Raw genomic sequence first — 21,453 nt, forward strand, 5'->3', positions numbered from 1 at the left:
TTCTGAACATTAAAGCATGGAGACATGTCCCAGTAGAGACACTACATATAAAAATGAAATCTGAATGTAGCATAATAAGGTCCCTTTAAACATTCATCATCCTTAGACGACAACACATAGTGAATTGTGTAACCCTCCGACTTTTTTTCACACTAACACATGCTTGACTTGAATGGTTTTGAGTAAAATGTCTCAAAAACAATTGGATTGATCGCTGTGACATTCATATTCCACTCAGGATGAATCGCAATCACTTCTCTGATCCTTCATCTTTCTAAAGCATCATCATCACAGGCCTGTTTCCACAAAGATAGACCTTGACTGTTTTCCAAATATTTCTCTGGGAGCTGCAGGCCTGAGTCCTTTTTAAATAATGCTCAGAATCATGTTTTCTCTGGTGTCCCTGAAGCCTCATGCTGTTCTGTGAAGAGTTGACAGACTGCTGTAAACGCCAGCGGCTCTCAGAGAAATCGCTGCGAAATTAATTTAAGAATATCAGCAGTCTCCTTCTTTATGTCCTCGCGCACCGTTCTTTCACATTCACAGGGGAACAGTCCTGCTCAGAGACCAGCAAATTAACTGGAGGCTGAATAGTGAAACGGGGCTTCCGTTTAAAGCGTCTGAGCGTGCACAGCGGGGAATGAAAATAATTCAATTATCAGAGGCTTTCTTTAATATGAGTCCTGTTGCATAAAGCATGACAGGGATATTGATCCATAATGGTAACTGCGCTCCAACGAGCTGTGTTAGGGCGTGTTTGGCTTGGATTATTATCTTTGTCTGGCACCAGCTAATGAGATTTAAGAAAGCGAGAATGAAGGCTTTTGTTCCAAAATGATTTGTTTCTATTTTGGGTATTGCACTTAATGATCAGAGAGTGAAACGTCTTGGGTGACAGTCGTTGAAACACAAAGAGTATCTCTGGATAAATTGAGGTTTCTGGGGGATTGGTAACGTTCAAGGTGTTACAATCACTCTTGGATGCAGGTGTAATTGTTTTTAAATGATAAATATCCAGAGCTAATCCTCCCAGCAGCTCGTCTTTACTTTCTGCAGCTGCTTGTGTAACAAACTGCCAACATGCATTAAGCGAGAGCAGCTTTCTGTACGAGAAACAAGATACAGGTTTAGTTCTGCTCTCACACTACAGCTATAATGAGCCGAGGAGGAATCAACAACACTGTTTGGACTTTTTTTTTAAATCTGCAAACAGTGAAAAAGCTCCAGTACAAACGTAGGATGTCTCCTACACAGTAATCCAAAAAGCAGAGACTGCACATTTCTCCGATGTGGGATCAGCTCGCATTTAATATTCTGATCCGCTTCAGCTCCCCGGCCCTCCCTAAAAAGAAATACAAATAAAACGTGGGGATGTGTGATATCAGCAGAATTGTTAAGTAACACAGAACAGATGCACTTGCAAACACATTTCATAACTCTATCCATGCATGCGCTGCTTCAATGTGAGAAAATGATGCAGGGTTTTCTCAGGGAGGTGTGCAGAGGATGATTGCAAATAGCAACGTATTCAGCGTTTGGTGTCAGAGAGAAGATTGTTATTCTGCATGCTGTCTGGGGGTCTCGGCTCAAAGAGCAGCCTGGGCCCGGAGCCCGGAGAATTGAGTGTGTGTGTGTGTGTGTGTGTGTGTGTGTGTGTGTGTGTGTGTGTGTGTGTGTGTGTGTGTGTGTGTGTGTGTGTGTGTGTGTGTGTGTGTGTGTGTGTGTGTGTGTGTGTGTGAAGCGAGACAGAGTGTCTGGGTTTTCTGTACCCATCCAGACACCTGCCGGCTACCGCTGCCAGTCGCTGATAAAATGGTGAAAGAATGGAAGGAGCCTCAGGCGTCCACGTCCGCCTTCAAAAGGGCCGGGTGGGCTTGGAAGAACCATTTTTTGTTTGTCTTTAACACCTGCCACTTGTAACGCCTTGTGAATGAAGCTCAGGAAATAAAACACATTACAAAGGCAGTTGTGAACTCTGATCATTTTTATTAGAAAAAAGGAAACGGTGGCTCCGGGCGAAATACAGATCGAAAGAAAAAGGCTGCAGTATACAGACGAGAAAAAATAGCTGCTTGAGAAAACTGACCCACAGCTACAACATCAGGATTAAAGCACTTCACCATTTATCATGCACGGAGAGAGCAAGAAACACATGCAGGGGTAGGGGGGGGGGGGGCACATCACCTCAGCACAATATCCCATCACATCTGCGACAGGTAGGAAAAGGCCACAGCAGATCACAAGAACATCACACGCCGTTGAAAGGGTCAGAGTTCACTTCCTGTCCCGACTGGTGCGACAGAGCAGGGCTGGTTTATTTTTTCTTATTTTTTAGCGGGTTGTATGACATCTCCGTGAAGTGCAAAGACACAGTCGCATCAGTGATTGGCTGATTCCAGCATCTCCGCCACCTACGATACTGTAAACAATCTACACTATAAGGCGCACAGTTGAAAAATTGCCCAACGAAAGAGCCTCAGCGTCACTTCTTAAAGGGTTTGATGTGAAAATGTATCGTCATCTTCACCATCAAATCTCGGCAGATCTGCGGCATACCAACTGTCAATATACCTCAGGCAGTGAAATGCTGTTTAGGTTTCTTGAAATGGGCACTAAACCAAAAAAAAAAGACATTAAAAGACAATAACCCATTTTCATTCTCTTTCCAAAAACATCAATCTTGTTTCAAATTAGGCACACGGTACACAGCACAGTAAACGTTGTTTTCCTCAATACCTCTTTTGGTTGTTGACATATAAAAGACGGGGACACCGAAGAGTCCCGCACGATTTTAAAGGACAATTTGTTTTTTGTATCGCACACACTGATCAAGTATCTGTCCAAACCTTTGACATTAAAGGGAGAACTTTTCCACACAGTTTCCTTCTTTGTGATTATTTAACCTGCTTTAAGACGTTGATACCAACCTTTCCTCGCTGTCTAGAAGGTAACAACCAGCACAGAATATCTTACTAAGACATAAGGCAATAAATTCCTCTTCGCTTGAATAATATCAGTCGTACAAAGTCTTTTGGACCGCCTGTGTCCGTCCACGAAATAAAAAAACGCCAAAACTAACAGTATCGCATCAACCTCAGCGATTAGCTTGTTTTTCTCACCAACTATTTGAAACACTGATTGTCTACATTATCAATAAAAATCTAAAGGACGTAAACGTGATAAGATGTAAACACTGTTCAACTGGCTTGGACCTCAAAAGATATTTGACCCTGTGTGAGATGTGCGGAAAGTCTTCCAAGCGCCAAGATGGAGGAGGAAGAGGTAGTCCACAGGAGAGCTGATGCCAGGGGAAGGAAGTGACCGTAACTCGCTCCGGTGCATCGCCTGGACTGAAGGTTTGATCGATAATTCGTAGCATAATCCTTGGTTGTCTTCTTGTGGTGGAGAATTTTCTGATTTGGCAGGGAGAAGCTGTTTGTTAGCGCTCGTTTTCAACGTCAATCCACCATCTTTTCAGCCAAAGTTTCCGGTGATGGGTGTCGTTTATCCTGGTGAATTAGCAGTCATTTGTTCAGTCTTTTATTTTTTTTTTTCTAATATATATATATATACTGCGCACTTGTTAGACGATGCGGTAATCGAACGTGTCCTTCTCGGTGTGGTCAGTCCAGTTGGACGAGGGCATGCTGCGGTACGGGTCCAGCAGGATGCGGAAGCAGCGCACGATGAGCAGCGCCAGGAAGATGAAGAGCAGCAGCACGAAGATGAAGGCCGCCTTCTGCTCCAGCGTCAGGTAGGAGGACACGTGATGTCCGCCGCCTGACGAGGACAGCGTGCTGCTGAAGAGGCCTTCAGCCATCCGCGGCACATCCATGCTTGATCGTCTCGGCTCCAGCTCGTTTTCCGGTTGTGTAAAGATTTAGGAATTGAAGATGGGGTTCAGAGGATCAGACCTGCAAGGCAAGGTGAGGCACGTTTATTCATATAGCACTTTTCAACACAAGGCAATTCAAAGTGCATAAAACACATTAGAAACATTAAAAAGCAAAGATAATAAAACATGAATAACAGGTACATGAATAAAAGTTACAGTGCAGTGTAAGATGTGAATAGTTCAATTAAAAGTAGCGGCAAAAAGGAAGTCTTCAGCCTGGATTTAAAAGTAGTCAGAGTTGCAGCGGACCTGCAGGTTTCTGGGAGTTTGTTCCAGATATTTGACAACATCCCGAACCAAATTCTCACATTCCTCTACCCCCTAGTCTTCCCGTGAAATGACAGTTCCTTTGACAGTTCTCTCACCTTTTTATATTCCTTTCATCCTTTTCTTTCACCCATTTGCAGACAACACGTTTTCCCTGTTTCACTGTTACCCGAACCCATCTTTGACCTTTAAACCACTTTTCTTTTCAATTCCCAAAATAAGAATATTTAAACCTGTTTTAAGACTTCCCTCGTGAATCTTTGGCCTTTAGACCACTTTTTTCTGCGAGACAATCCAAAAACACACGGATTATTCTGGTGTCCTCTGACAGCAAACAGATATATCAACTTAATGTGATTGTTAAAAACTGAAAGCAAACTCTTGAACTCTTAAAAAAGATGAGGGGGGACAAAACAAACTCAGGCCAGAAGAGAGTGGCTGTCAGATGAGTTTATCTTTGAACCTCCAGGCAAAAAGCCCGCTCGGTAATAAAATAGGAATCCCAGGGGACTCTTTTGGCCTCGTATTCCTGCAGCTCAGGGGCTTTTGAGTTTTAGTTATGCAACATTTATTGGAAGCAACACTGGAAGTAGATGTGTAGCTGGCTTCATTAAACCACAGCATGCAAGTCTTACATTTCCAATCGGGACTCCAATTAATTATATTGCTGTGAAACCCATTTCCAGTGGCGCCATTCAGCTTTAAACAGTCCCATGTATGTGCTTTCAGACAAGGATACAGGAATGAGGCATGCATACAAACAAAGGCTGGATAACTGAATGCTGCAGGGCTGAAGGTGAGAATCTGAGTGCTATTGTAATAGAAGTACATGTTTAGAAATACATATCATTTAAGTTAAGTATCAATGAATCAAGGATGCTTCGCAGGACATTCTGTAAACAACACCATCTCTCATTTGAAAGTATATGAAATATTTATTGTCAACACTACTGATCATGATCTGATATTGTTATGGACTACATGCCAGTGGAAGCACAATCCACTATGCACTTGTATAATGAATGCCACTTAGTCACTTTAGGATGCATGATTGTCCTGTGTATGTGTGCACTGGATGTTGTGCTGCGTACATTAGCCGCCTTTAGCTTAGCATGGTGACGTGAAGTCATGCAACCGTGATCAAGTTCCTTTATAGCTAACACCCTTTTATTCCTGCGATAGCATTTACGCTTCAGCTACTGTAAGCTTCATGTGTTGTTACAACACAGTCTCACGGCATTTCGTGTTATAGTCATATATAATCTATTGATTCGTGTTCACCAACACGATTTCGCCAATTTTTTTCGTGTCACACAGAACGATTTAAAAAGCAATTTAAATAATAACAAATTAGAAGGAAAAACAGATTTAAAAACTACAGATTTCAGTATTCTGACACAGAACGATTTTAGAAGCAATGTATTTATATTGGTAGTAGGTTTCGTGCCTGCACCAAATAATAACAAATTAAAGATTTTAAAAATACAGATTTCAGTATTCTGAGGTTCTTTGCCATTTATTTTCCTCACGGACGGCAAAAAAACTCCGACATTATACAATTTAAAATAAAAGGGATAGGGTTAGGCTTAGGGTAAGATATTGAGTAAGAAAATGTTTTTATGAACCACACAGCTTTTGGTCTTCCAAGACCCGACCGGACAAAAAGACGTGGTGCAGGCACGAAACATACTACCAATAGACATACATTGCTTTTAAAATCGTTCTGTGTGACACGAAAAAAATGTGAAAATCATGTTGGTGAACACGAATCAATAGATTAAATTAATTTTGTGACTATTACATGAAATGCCATGAGACTGGGTTGGTTGTTAATATGTAAAGATTATCCTGCTGAACAAAACATGTAAATGTGTGTTGGCCAAAAAGCTTATTTTCTGTAATATGCCAAAATCCAATGTGGAAATCCCAATGCTTTTTGTCTAGGGACCCCTTGCGATGCTAATTTCCGGGTTAGCTTACAAAAATACGTCACCACTGCGCCACTCTATTTGAAAGCTAGCTATTGCTGATGCTAATGTAGCTCGTAGCAAGAAACCCTTTCTGCTTTGAGAGGAGCATACCTTACCTAACACTGTGGATATGTACTCAAAGTTACAGGGGGAGGAAGCTCCCACCAAACTTCAGTTATTACCGCTCTAGAAGTGACTCACTGAACATTTATTTTGGTCATTACAGCTGACAACGGCTTATTTACAGTCCAATTTATATTCTCTCCTTTTTTTGTCATGCCATTTTTGGTCCTGGAAAACTTTTTAACAATCAGAAGTGGATAATAAGTTACAAAAGTTTGAGAATCCCTGCAGCGGAGGGGCCAAACGCTGGAAGTATAGTCCCCAACAAATGCATTATATACCTCAGTTTGAGCCACATTTGCCAAGAACCTCAGTGAGTCTTTTCGGGAAGCAATGGGTCTGAGAGCCACAGTATGAGTAAGGAAGATGGAAAGTTTTGAGAAACAGGCTTACATTGATTTAAGTCTTTTAATTGGATTACAAATGAACAGGGGCCCAATAGCTTGTTTTTATTGGGGCCCCCGCCAGGTTAATGAGGTCTGAAATGGCCTTGGGCTGGATCAGGTTCGCTACTCTCAGAGGGCAAACAGGAGAAACACTTTTAAATCCAACAACTTCTATTCTAAGCACATACCTTGCAGATGTCAAATCTAATACACTTTGGTTAAGTCTCAGCACAACAGAGATTAGGGACTCACAGTAATTACTCCCACAGCAGAGACCCCACAGGTGCTCACTTGTTAGCATTGGACACGATTTACTCATGAATTATTTTGATCAGGAAGCAGCTTTCTGTCTGGATCATTTGTTCTGGCAAGAAGAAGCCCATCACATTAAATCTGGAGAGGACCGTTGGCTCGTCTGTTCTATAAAGAGAGTCAGAGGTCAAATTCATCCAAAAGAAAAACAGCCACAAGGACTGCTCATCGTTTTGTGTCTTTTGATGAGCAAACTCTCAGAAAGATTGCTGCGAGCCAGCTTTACAATTTTTACAATTCTTTTGTACAATAGAGGAACACTACAGAACAAATGGTTTATTTAAACCGTGGAGATGTGGGTCTTCTCAGACAGATTGCTTTCTTTATGCAGGGAATCTTTTTTGAGTGTTATATCTGTAGCTTTGGACAAACATCCTATTTGTTTCCCAACTTAATTGTCAGATGCAATTATCTTAAGTTTTGACTTCTTAGCTTGTGATTACTTCAAAATCAAGTGATGTCAACGTGCATTGGTTGCTTGTTTTATTAGAATACTTTCGAAAAGCCTGAGACATTAATACAATAAAAACCAAATCATCTGAATATGAAGTTGAAGTAAACAAATGCCTTTTCAAATTGTCTATTGTACTGAGAAAATATGCATGCACATATTTGTACATGAGGTTAGAAAGAAAGTATCTCTGTAAAATGATTGAACCATTCTCCATCAAAATGGGAGTTTATTGACAAAGCGAGGGATCACTGCAGCCCAGTTTTACAATTTAAATTGTTTTGTTGCACAATACAGGAGCACTGCAGAACAAATGGTTTATTTAAACCTGAGGCACGTGAGTCGGCACAGATTGTTATTTCTGCAAAAAGGGATTTTATGGTGTGTGTTATTTCTGTAGCTGTGGATATAAATCCTATTTGTTCCCCAACGTAATTGCATAGCTCCAAGCATGAGCAGTCAGAGGCAATTATCTGAAGTTTCCAAAACCTTTTAGCTTGTTGTCACTTTAAAATTAAGTTATGTCTACATGGGAACACATGATTGGTCGCGTGTTTCATTTGAATGTTTTCTTAAAACGCCCAAGACACGATAAATAATCCAACACAATCTGTTAACCCTTAGATGCATAAGTGGGTCTTTTTTGACCCGGTGAGGTGGTTTTCTTGAATTATCTTTGTAATTACCTTTTTATTATTATTTCATATTCCAGCTATTCCTCAAAAAAACATGTTTTGGATATCATGCCATTCAAATTTTTAATTTACATTTTAAGAAATTGTAGTTTTTGTATTTCTACCCCAAGCTTCCATAAGTGGGTCAAAAATGACCCGCATGCATTTTCTATGGAATCCTCTGGGAACCTTTGATTCTTATCACCTGTTGCTGTCAGGAATACATTCACTGTGGACACACAAGTGACACCTCTCAGGAAGATTATTTTACACAGCAAGATCTGATACCTGTGAGTATAATAATAATAATAATAATAATAATAATAATACATTATATTTGTATAGGGCTTTTCAAGGACTCAAAATCGCTTTACAATATAAGGGAAGGTTAGGGTGGGGGGTATAGGACTATCAAACTTGATCAACCGGCATGGATTGATGGGGGGTGGGCTATGAGTAGACAAGAGGAGAAGAGATGAGTTTTGAAAAGGGACTGGAATACTGTGAGGGTCTCAGAATAGCGGAGATCTTTGCATCAATATGTTCAAAACCTTTTTTTCAAAATGTAAAAAAAATGTCTAAAATTATAAATAGTGAAAAATTAAATATAAAATATTTCTAGTGTGAACCAAAATATAATACTAAATATTATACAAGGGATTTTTTTCTGGACCAAAATGACAAAAATGGCATAAAAACACATATTATTCTAATACGGGTCCTTTTTGACCCACTTAGGGACGAGTGTAGGGTCCAGTCACTCGGGCATCTAAGGGTTAAAGCAAAGATATAGAAACATCTGAATAATTTACAGAATGAGAAGTTGCAGAAGCAGGTTTTACCTTCTTCTCTTTCTTGTTTATTTGATCATGACTGCAGAGATGTATTTTGTGTGTGGCTGTCGGGGAAACATTGATATGAAGCAACAGTAAACAATTGTCTATTGAATTGAGAAAATGTTCATGCACATATTTGCAGTACAGGAGGTTAGAGAGAAACTAGCTCTGTAGAATGATTCATCTGTTCTCCACTTGTTTCCATCAAAATGGGAGTTATACGTGAACAGCTATACGTGATTACTGCAGCCCAGTTTGACATGTTTTGCCATACACGAGCACTGCAGAACAAATTGTTTATTTAAGCCTGAGTCATGGTCACAGACAGATAGTTATTATCTTTATGTGTGTTATTTCTGTAGCTTTGGACATAAATCCTATTTGTTCCCCAACGTAATTGCATGGTTCTACGAATATGCAGTCAGATGCGATTATCTGAAGTTTTCTTAACTTTTTTAGATTGTTGTCACTTTCAAATATCTACTTGTGAAACTGACATTGATTGCTTGTTGAAGTGAGATATGGTAAATGACACACACATCAATATGATGGAAAAGGCAAAGAGTATAGGAACATCTGAAGAATTGACAGGATGTGAACTTTTCTATCCAGGGGAGCACAGGTTCAAACCCCACTGCAGCCAGCATGTCGTTGTGTCCCTGAGACACTTCACCCCAAATTGCTCCTGTGGGGATTGTCCACAGTATTGAGTATGTAAGTCGCCTTGGATAAAAGCGTCTAACAAGTGACATGTAATGTAATGTTGTGGCTGTCAGGGAAACACTGATGTGAAGCAACAGTAAACACACGTTCTATACAATTGTCTATTGTATTGAGAAACTGTGCATGGACATATTTGCAGTAGGTGCATGAGGTTAGAAAGAACTGCTCTGTAAAATGATTGATCCTTTCTCCATTTGTCTATCTCGGAATGGTTTCTGTAAACATGCTGCTGCGTCACAACATCTTAGGAGCTTTTCTGTCAAATAAAATGTTACAAACAGAAAGGAAACAGCTGGAATGAAGGAAATAAAACATAGTGTTTATACTGTGGAATAGGCTTTACTCGTACGCTAAACACGTTCCTAAACAGGCTCTCCAATCATTTACAGATTTATTAGATCATTACCATTTTTTAAATTGCCTCTTAGAAGGATTTGCATAGCCAGAACTAAAAATCTTTTTTCCGTGTTGTGTGTCTCGGTCACGCTCCTGTAAGCATGAAGAGCTGTCGGAGAGACTGACTATCACTTGGGATGTGAGGTGGGGGGGGGGGGATGTTATGTGACATTCGGTCAGGAGAGCTGTCTCTTTCTGCCTGAAGAAATACAATGAAACCTCTGCAGGCCACTCTCAGGAGGACAGAGACGGAGACGGAGACGGAGACAGAGAGAGACGACTTTACCCTTGCTTTGCTGATCAGAAGCATGTAATCCATCACACTTAAAACCCAGAAAAATGATGTTTCACAGCCGTGATTCATCGCCCTTACTTTGGGGAACGATAAGGAACGGGCGGTTTTTCTTTTTCCGCCGCGTTTCCATCAGCTGTCAAATCATAATCTTGTCCTCCAAAGAGGATCGCTGAGGTTACTGAGTATTAGAGGGCCAATATGCTTATATAATGCACTTCAAAGACCCCCAACATGTACATCATCAGCAGCTCCACGATGAGAGTGTAAAGCTTTCCTTCACAGCTTCTGCCGACAAGTTTAGAAATAAATATTCACGTTTGAAGGAAAACTCTCCGCCATTCGAAGAAGGTCTTTTAATCCGTCTTTTATATGTTCTTTGATCATCAGCAGCTACATCTTAGGAACAAAAGCTTGCCTCTGAAGATCTGAAATAGCCTCCAGATGTGACAGAAACACAGATACTAAGTCTGATTGTTGGAAAGTTAACCGCTTTTTATAGAAGCACAAGTTATTTTAGTCCCATCTGTACACCATCAGTGACATGTCAGACACCGAGAGTAACACTGACAGGAAGTGAGTGGGAAACGGACATCGTTTGTGTCTGTCTGTCTGTCTGTCTGTCTGTCTGTCTGTCTGTCTGTCTGTCTGTCTATCCATCCATCTCTCTCTGTGTCTGTCTGTCTGTCTATCCATCTCTCTCTGTGTCTGTCTGTCTGTCTGTCTGTCTATCCATCTCTCTCTGTGTCTGTCTGTCTGTCTATCCATCTCTCTCTGTGTCTGTCTGTCTGTCTGTCTGTCTATCCATCTCTCTCTGTGTCTGTCTCTCTGTCTGTCTGTCTGTCTATCCATCCATCTCTCTCTTTGTCTGTCTGTCTGTCTGTCTGTCTGTCTGTCTGTCTGTCTGTCTGTCTGTCTGTCTGTCTGTCTGTCTGTCTGTCTGTCTGTCCATCCATCTCTCTCTGTGTCTGTCTGTCTGTCTGTCCGTCTGTCTGTCTGTCTGTCCGTCTGTCTGTGTGTCTGTCTGCCTGTCTGTCTGTCTGTCTATCCGTCTCTCTCTGTGTCTGTCTATCCGTCTGTGTGTCTGTCTGTCTGTCTGTCTATCCGTCTCTCTCTGTGTCTGTCTGTCTGTCTATCCGTCTGTCTGTCTATCCATCCATCTCTCTCTGTGTCTGTCTGTGTGTCTGTCTGTCTGTCTGTCTATCCGTCTCTCTCTGTGTCTGTCTGTCTGTCTGTCTATCCGTCTGTCTGTCTATCCATCCATCTCTCTCTGTGTCTGTCCGTCTGTCTGTGTGTCTGTCTATCCGTCTCTCTCTGTGTCTGTCTGTCTGTCTATCCGTCTGTCTGTCTGTCTGTCTGTCTATCCGTCTGTCTGTCTATCCATCCATCTCTCTCTGTGTCTGTCCGTCTGTCTGTGTGTCTGTCTATCCGTCTCTCTCTGTGTCTGTCTGTCTGTCTATCCATCTCTCTCTGTCTGTCTGTCTGTCTGTCTGTCTGTCTCTCTCTGTGTCCGTCCGTCCGTGTGTGTGTGTGTGTGTGTGTGTGTGTGTGTGTGTGTGTGTGTGTGTGTGTGTGTGTGTGTGTGTGTGTGTGTGTGTGTGTGTGTGGGTAATGGCTATGACTAATGGTGAATTCAGAGTGCGTGAGAGTGGGTGAAATGAAAAGGTTTAGGGGAATTATTGGACTTCATTTTCCAGCTTGTCGTCAATCATTACACAATATATAAATGTTCTGCTGAGTTATCAGAAAACTGCACGGGAAGCTGTTGAAAGGCAACTGTGAGTAGAACAACCAAACGTATCCGTATGTATGTAGGAATGTGAATTTTAACACATGTGTTTATTCCTTAAAGTTGTATTGTTTTTCCCTCTAATATGTTTTTTCCCAAAAAAAAATTGTAACGCTAGGAATGCCTCAATGCATATTAAAGAAGCCCTATTATGCCTTGTGGTGTTTTCCCTCTCCTGCAGTGTGTTATATACTGTAGGTTTATGTGCATGTTCATGGTCTGCAAAGGCTACAATCACAAAGTTTCCCAAATGCCTCCTTTGGACTCCTTTGTTTTCTTCTGTAAGATAATGACATCACTATATACGCACTTCTCTAGCGCTCCAACACATTGTACGTGATAGGCTAAGGGGCGGGACAGCTCTAAGCAAGCGCTTGACCAATCACAACAGAGCCGGCCAACTAACCAATCAGAGAAGACTGGGCTCTGGTTTCAGACAGAGGGTGAAAAGAGGTGCTGCAGCACAGACAGTATGAGAACAATAAAGAGCTTTCTGAACATTAAAGCATGGAGACATGTCCCAGTAGAGACACTACATACTGATATACACCTGAACATCAGCAGGAGAGGACTCTTTAAAGTAGAGACACTACATACTGATATACACCTGAACATCAGCAGGAGAGGACTCTTTAAAGTAGAGACACTACATACTGATATACACCTGAACATCAGCAGGAGAGGACTCTTTAAAGTAGAGACACTACATACTGATATACACCTGAACATCAGCAGGAGAGGACTCTTTAAAGTAGAGACACTACATACTGATATACACCTGAACATCAGCAGGAAAGGACTCTTTAAAGTAGAGACACTACATACTGATATACACCTGAACATCAGCAGGAGAGGACTCTTTAAAGTAGAGACACTACATACTGATATACACCTGAACATCAGCAGGAGAGGACTCTTTAAAGTAGAGACACTACATACTGATATACACCTGATCATCAGCAGGAGAGGACTCTTTAAAGTAGAGACACTCCATACTGATATGAACCTGAACATCAGCAGGAGAGGACTCTTTAAAGTAGAGACACTACATACTGATATACACCTGAACATCAGCAGGAAAGGACTCTTTAAAGTAGAGACACTACATACTGATATACACCTGAACATCAGCAGGAGAGGACTCTTTAAAGTAGAGACACTACATACTGATATACACCTGAACATCAGCAGGAGAGGACTCTTTAAAGTAGAGACACTACATACTGATATAGACCTGATCATCAGCAGGAGAGGACTCTTTAAAGTAGAGACACTCCATACTGATATGAACCTGAACATCAGCAGGAGAGGACTCTTTAAAGTAGAGACACTACATACTGATATACACCTGAACATCAGCAGGAGAGGACTCTTTAAAGTAGAGACACTACATACTGATATACACCTGATCATCAGCAGGAGAGGACTCTTTAAAGTAGAGACACTACATACTGATATACACGTGAACATCAGCAGGAGAGGACTGTTTAAAGTAGAGACACTACATACTGATATACACCTGAACATCAGCAGGAGAGGACTCTTTAAAATAGAGACACTACATACTGATATGACCCTGAAAATGAGCATAGTATGTCCTCTTAAAGTACTAAAACCTTGACTTGACTACATATTATATCAAACACGATGTTATACCATATTTATACTATATACTCTGTTATGTTTCTGTACTCTACTTATACAATAGTGCCTTTGCAGTGCTATTCCTCTGCTCTCGCGCCCACACAGCTCAATAACAGCTCAGTTCTGTTAATGCAGGAATGATAGTAATTAACTGGCTAGATGTAATGAAGCTATCAAATTGCAAATGTAGCTAATTTAAAAGTAGATTTCTGGCCCATAATAGCAACTCTGACTCGACTCAAGTACCACAGCCTTGACTTATACCAAGTAATATCATTATACAATATGCACCATGTTATACTATACAACTATAAGGAGGAAGGGAACAACTATTTGTCATACTTTCCAGATTAAACGTTTGGTAAATGTCAGAAAAAATGAAAAGTGTCCATCCCAGTTTTTCAAAAATTCTAAGGTGATGTCTTTAAATATCTTGTTCTGTCAGTTTCAAACAGACAGACATTTATTTTACTGTGATATATAACAAAGAAAAGCAGGACATCTCTATTATCCTGAACATAGACTAATACATTGATCATTGCAGGTATACTCCACCTCATGTATCTCATACCCAATAATATATCATATTATGTTAATAGGCTATGTTACACTATTATATCAATGCAGGGCACTCACATTACTTATTCATGTCATATATTAGCCTGGTGCAGAATAACTTGTTAACTCAATTATAAATCACACCTCTGTCACTTTAAAGTCTACAATCTTCAAATGCTGTTGAAACTCGTGTTCTGCAGTATCCAGATTTACCTGCTGGGAATCAACAAAGGTGTATCTCTGTATTTTAATCAGAAACACATTGAAACAGGAAGACTTTCAATTAGAAAAACCTTCATAGACTTGTATTTATTTCATAATTAAGAGCAATAGTAGCCTACATGTGGTATATAATCCAAATAATTTAGCATATATTAAGATACTTTTTTAATATCAAAGTTTTCTGAAAGGTCATGTTTAAATATGCAAATGAGGCTCCGTCTTATTAAATAAGTCTTAATTTGCATACATATCAGGAAAGTGAATCTGAATTTCATTTTGTTGACTTATAAGAAGTCAAAGGTGTCCAAAGAGGAAATTGGATATCTCTTCGTATCTCTCCATAAATCAGAACACACCGTCAACAGCCGTCAATGAGAAGGAAACAAAAATCAATTTCCGCCGTGTTTTAAGGAATAAATATGTCATAAATCAATGATATATGAACAAAATGTAAAGGTATATCTTACTGTACGGAAGTCAAGCTTCATGGCTTCAAAAAAACAAATATTGAGCCTTTAAAGTTAAATATTGTACATTTTTCAAGACACTACAGGTGAATAGAGTAATAGAAAGTATTACTTGTACTAATACATATCAGTATGACACTTCAGATGATTGGTTATCCTACAATAACATGTGTAATGTTTAAATAGACAAATGAGACATTTTCTAATGCTCGGTGCATTTAGAAATTTGACAAGGTAAAATAAACACCTCAATGTGTATTTTAGGTGTTTTCTTATTACTTGTCTAAACGAAAAACACAAGCAGAATAGTCAAAATCTCAAAATGGACAGGTGCACATGAATCTGTTTTTTGCCCGGGGCATCTCGCCTTAATAATTTAGATTATAACTACATTTTTTATGAGGGGGGTTACATTTGTATGCAAGTATTGCAAGAACATGATCAGAAAAGGGGATAGCCTAAACATTAATAATTGACAAAAGCCGTCATTTATGCAACAATACGCATGTAATACATGTTTAAATAAAGGAAGAGTGCTGTAAGAACATATATCCTCATATACTGATTTTTTTTGTTGCTTGTTCCATCCACTGTCAAAGGTAGACACACCCGCAGCCTCAGGGCAAAATCAAGAGCCGCTATTTAAATAAAACGTATTAAAAGGTGAATATTTCCTGTGTGAAACTGGTGTTAAACCGGCAGATTATCATGACAGAGTGCCGGTGCATGAGCCTCCTGCAGCCGGACTCCTCTCCGCACAACACGTGCATCAAAACGCATCCAAAGACTTCATGTGTCTCCTCTCTCGTGCGTAAAATGCCCACATTTTGGGGGTGCAAACGCTCCCGGGTGGAGGGGACGGAGAGAGTCTCTGCTGCAGGTGGCCGAGAGAGTGTCAACACTAACCTGTTGTTATCAGGGGAGCTCGGGGATCTCCTTCAGCTCTCCATCCTGCGCGAGTCGGCGTGTATGTTTTCAACAACGCACGAGCTTTGCAAGAAACCGCAGGGCTCCTCAGTGCATGACAGAAGCAGACAATAAAAAAAAAAGAGCCTCGCAGTTGTAATGTTTCTGGTTCTGCTGCCTGAGCCTCACCCTCTGCTGGTGTTGTCTCTCTCCACTGCTCCTGACGCGCCGCGCATCCCCGCAGACACAGGCAGGGATGTGGTGGTGGTGGTGGTACCCCGTCGCTACTAGCAACCTGTTGCTATAGCAATCCTCCGTGCAGGTATGTTGCACGCGGACGAGAACAAAGGTGTGGCTGTGATTCTGAAGTCCAAAAAATAAAGAGAAATATAAGAAGCAAGATTAAAAATGCGTAAAAGTGCGTAATGTGTGCATGACTTTATTACACGATCCTTAAATGTGGGGTAGGTAAGTTTGAGAAACCGGCTCGAGATACACTTTTTGTTATATTCCATGGAATGCTCTTAACATCCCGATAGCAATGAATATCTTAAGTGCTTTGACAAAATATCCATAACAAAATGTCATCTGTGGAAGCCGTAATACTGTAAAAAGCACGACCAATCATTTTAGCCGGCCCGGCTAAAATAACTGGATGGCCTACCTGTCAGCCTTCCATCTGTGCACAAACTTATCTCGTGCCCTCATTGGTCATGTGCACGTTCGTGTGTGTTGGAGGAGGGGCTCTGTAAGGAAGTGGCAGATTTTTTCCGGCTGTGTATTTTCAAATTCTAGCGATCTCGAGCTGGTTTCTTACCTACCCCACCTTTAAATGTTCTCAAAGCAACACGTGCATTTAACCATGAAGATACAAACTGAAAGGATCATACAGGCACTTTAGTTTTCAACGAGCCAAACCCTTAGTGCTTTTTTAAAAGGCTATGGTTTATTATTTATGAAGACACTTTGTCCTTACTAGCATATTCTACAAAAATACTTTGCTGCAGATTTTGCAGAAGTGATAAAAAATGCTCGTAGGGATCAAAGTTGAGTTAATTGTGACTTTTATGATGTTTTGGTATCTTATCATCAACACCAATATATTATATTATGAAGACAGTGTCATGATGATAAGGAGCATATTTTGCAGGATTTATGATAAGCAATATGAATGAAAGGCATGCACACCCATACACTTTGCTGCAGTTTTTTTTTACTTGCCCAGGATGGATGTGAGCAGCCATCATTTAGAGGTTAAGGTGTGATAGGCATCTACATTTTAAGTTATTAAAAATGCTCGTTAAAGTGTGTAGGAGTTGTCAAAGTCGAGTTTTTTGTGACCTCTGTGCTTTTTTATCGTCTTATTATTAATCCTTGAAGAAGACACTTTGTCATGATGGTAAATAAGTAGAATATTCTGCAAAACATTGTGTGCACCTCCATAGACTTGGCTGCAGATGTTCTAGTTGCACCGGCTGAGTGCAACCTTGATTTTAAAGATATGTCTTTATTAAAGTGGACCACGTATCAAAATGCATTAATCTTAAAGAGAAGAGATTATTTGTGCCAGTTTTAGCTATTAGCTCATTTCTACCCGCAGTCCCTAAAGGTGTGATGGGCATCTCAAGCAGGAAACACTCCCTTCTGTGTGTGTGTGTGTGTGTGTGTGTGTGTGTGTGTGTGTGTGTGTGTGTGTGTGTGGACGAGATACAAAACAAGTTTCATGATGTGTGTGATCCTAACAAAGGGGGTCTTAAGCAGCCATTGGATACCCCACGTTGTGCTGCTGGCAGGAAAATGGACGGTCTTAGAGCAAGAGAAAGTCATCACAACATTAACTCAGTCAAAAGGCTAAAGAGTGGTGCAGGAATGACATTTAACCTCTTCTGGTTCCCTCGTCTCGAAGTCAACGGTTTTTTTTTTAGTGTTTGTGGTAAGACGCCTGAAATAAGATCTGTGGTTAACACAAGCTGAAAAGATTTTTGTTCTATGACATAATATACGTCCACTGTTGAATGTCCGAAGCTTCTATGTTTCATAAAAACAGCGGTTGCTAACAAGTGACTAAATAATTGAATAAACGTCATGACGCCAAACATTAGCCGCCTTTAGCTTAGCGATGGTAAAATGAAGTCATGCGACCGTGATCAAGTTCCTTTATAGCCACCACCCTTTTACTCCCGCGATTGCATTTACGCTTCAGTTAAGCTTCAGGTGTTGTTAATATGTAAAGATTATCCTGCTGAACAAAACATGTAAATGTGTGTTTGCCAAAAAGCTTATTTACTGTAATATACCAAAATCCAATAAGGGAAACCCCAATACTTTTTGTCTAGGGACCCCTTGCGATGCTAATTTCCGGGTTGCACTTGCAAATAAATTTCATAACTCTATTCATGCATGCGCTGCTTCAATGTGAGAAAAGGATGCAGGGTTTTCTCAGGGAGGTGTGCAGAGGATGATTGCAAATAGCAACGTATTCAGAGTTTGGTGTCAGAGAGAAGATTTTTATTCTGCATGCTGTCCGGGGGTCTCGGCTCAAAGAGCAGCCTGGGCCCGGAGCCCGGAGACGCGTGTGTGTGTGTGTGTGTGTGTGTGTGTGTGTGTGTGTGATGGCTTCTTGCTGTTATCTGACACATGAAAGTCCCGCTGAGCTCCAGAGGAAGTGACAGTGCATCAGGAGGTCAGAGAGTGACTATGCAGAGAGTCAGGGGGGATCTCAAGTTACATAATGACCTCAGATAACTGTCAGCAGCTGAACTCCAACATCCATAACATGAGCAAACATCGCCACCTGGTGGAGGATGACGAGGACTACAAGAGACTGACTCAGTCCATCCAGTATTTATCTATATTTCTATCTGTAATGAAATGTGTTTATAGCTTCATATTATCTCGTAGAAGAGAAGTTAATTACAGTGAATACTTTCCAAAGCTTCACTGCAGAATAAGAAAATAACTACTTGAACTACTCCCAAATAAAGCTAGAATAGATAAACACTCTATCTATGCACAAAGTTCTTTATTTGGGGAATGCGCTGATTTGCTTTCTTGCTAAAAGTTTGATTTATAACACTCACATGTGCACGTTTTTTTACCAAGCTTTAGAGACAACAACCATAATGTGACAGAATGACGTAATGTTATACTTGATACTTGGTGGTAAACGCAAGAAATAGGAACATTTAAGGGTTCAAAAACGATATGTATGTGACCCTAAACTGACTCTATCTTAATTATTGGATTAAGGCTGGTTCATTTAACCCTCCTATTGTCTTCGTTTCCCCCCTTACTTTGGTGTTCGCGGTCAAATTTGACCGGTCCTGTTTGAACTAATATTACATTAACACAAAAACCATTAAAAAAACATTAATCAATTAACCAAATTTCATTTAACACCCTTTCAAACTGTACATATTGTATCAGACTACTGGTATACATGAACAACTGCAGTAACTATACAAAGAATAGACACTGAACATGTATTGCGTGTGCCAGGTGTGATCCATGTGGGGGGATGGGCACACAAGAGCGGGACATGTGTCAAATTGTTCTGTGTGTGTGTGTGTGTGTGTGTGTGTGTGTGTGTGTGTGTGTGTGTGTGTGTGTGTGTGTGTGTGTGTGTGTGTGTGTGTGTGTGTCTGTGGGGGTGGGTGTGTGTGTGTTTTATCTGATCCGGATGGTTACTAATTCCTTTTCTTTATGGCGGTCATTTTTGACCGGGAAAACCATGGGTGTTACAAAGTTGACTAAATCATCCGAAAGGCAATGAAAGTGGTGATCAGCAATTGTATATGTTCAAATGTCTACTGTGAAGGATATCATAAAGCCTTAATGCAATCGAATGTAAAACAAAAAAGTTATGATTGATGAAAGTAGTAAATCGGTCAGATTTCACCCAAAGACAACAGGAGGGTTAGGGGGTTTGCATCAAAGGATGTTTTTGCATGCAACTACCGGTGAGGTTTATACGTGCTAGTTGGCAGATTTAGTTACCTTTCCCATTTCCAGGTTAGTTGAGGTGGATAAGATTTAACCATTAAAGGAAACTCTACATTTTCCAAAGCTACTACTCGGCAGGTTTCTAATGTAGTCATCCCTTTAACTATTATCAAGATGAGACCACACTGAGAAGGACATATGTTTTGTTATTCCCTTTAATGTTCTGCATGTATAACTTTCATCTTAATATGTAATGTTTTAAAGAGGTTTTGAAGTGTAAAATGTAAAACATTGAGTCTGTCAAAACATAAAAGTCTCTCTTAAAAATCTGCATAGTTCAACATTTCTAATTTGTTGGTATCTGGAGCTTATTTTAGACGGCTTCAAGTGCAAACGTGATCTCTCAGCCTAATAGCTTCTTATTTAGCAATCATCATTTGTATGCAAAAACAAGTTTAATGCAAAACTATGCACCGTGCACTTTAATGACAACAACCATACATTTCACATGACATCTGTTTAATTGCTGCAGTAATGAGAATTGAAGTGTGAAAGATTGTTTATTTTATCTGATCAAAGTTCCTGTAACTTTATCATCACATTTGTGTTAACTAACAGTGACTTTGCTGAACATGGTGTGTCAATCAAGCCGTTATATAAAAATATATTTCACACCCTCAGTGTAAGAACACACATTTGAAACACACTGTACACACCATGGTTATGAAATGATGGGTTGGGAGATGCTGATTGGGCAGCTCAGAACAGCGGAGGGAGCTGATTGGTTGGTGCTGCCTCTGTGTCAGTCTCCCGGCCCTCAGCTCACGCTTCAGAAGACAAAGATCAGAGAGAAATGAGAGGAGACTTCTGCACAATTTCACCTTTCACTGTCAGGTAGCCGCAGCAGGTCTGTGTATCAGCAGGAATCAGAACTACATCATGCATGTGATGTGATGGATGCATGTGTTTATCAGTACATGTACATGTGTGCCTGACATGTGAACATACTAAGCAACAGTTTGTTCTGCATTTCTTTGTGAACATCTTTAAACCTATTTGATGAATCTCGCATGTACACAAGGTTACTTCAAGATCATGCTTCACATTTTAGTATAAGGTGATGACTGAACTGGCTTTTGAGATATCCGGGGGAAAAAAAAACCTTTACTTCCCAAGATTGTAATAATATTTAAAAAGTAACCTTTATCACTCGTCACAATTTGACATATCTGTTATTGGCAGTCTAGAGCAAAGGGAAGAATAAAAGGCTTTCAAAATCGGAGAATGTCTTGAATGTGTGTGTGTGTGTGTGTGTGTGTGTGTGTGTGTGTGTGTGTGTGTGTGTGTGTGTGTGTGTGTGTGTGTGTGTGTGTGTGTGTGTGTGTGTGGCAGCCTCTCTATCTTTGGTTCCCTGGTGTGTTTCTATCAGATTATGCTCGTCTTCCGTCTCAGACTCATCTCCTCGGTGCTGAAACTACAACTGTATGATTTTTGGACATACTTAAAAATCGAACACATTTAAAAGCTGACGAAACATCGCTCAGAGTTCAGGGTTAGGTTATGACACGTCTTGCACTAAAGGGTCTGTTTGGGTTTTAGA

The 21,453-nt window shown here is 40.4% G+C and overlaps 1 protein-coding gene across 1 annotated transcript; it reads right to left on the bottom strand.

Annotated features, from left to right (window-relative positions):
• Positions 1 to 1,979: 1,979 nt before the first annotated feature.
• On the bottom strand, positions 1,980 to 20,584 carry LOC117494793 (cortexin-3-like). Its single transcript, XM_034145760.1, has 3 exons — positions 20,570 to 20,584; positions 15,912 to 16,274; positions 1,980 to 3,914 (listed from the first exon to the last, which is right to left on the bottom strand). Exon 3 carries the CDS (start codon positions 3,833 to 3,835, stop codon positions 3,584 to 3,586), a length of 252 nt encoding a protein of 83 aa, XP_034001651.1. The 5' UTR covers positions 3,836 to 3,914; positions 15,912 to 16,274; positions 20,570 to 20,584; the 3' UTR covers positions 1,980 to 3,583.
• Positions 20,585 to 21,453: the final 869 nt, after the last annotated feature.

The sequence above is a fragment of the Trematomus bernacchii genome, unplaced genomic scaffold (genome assembly GCF_902827165.1).
Source record: "Trematomus bernacchii unplaced genomic scaffold, fTreBer1.1, whole genome shotgun sequence".
Taxonomy (NCBI): domain Eukaryota; kingdom Metazoa; phylum Chordata; class Actinopteri; order Perciformes; family Nototheniidae; genus Trematomus; species Trematomus bernacchii.

What these genes read in the sequence shown, in the direction of transcription:
- LOC117494793 (XM_034145760.1), bottom strand. Translation starts at nt 3,835, where the DNA reads ATGGATGTGCCGCGGATGGCTGAAGGCCTCTTCAGCAGCACGCTGTCC.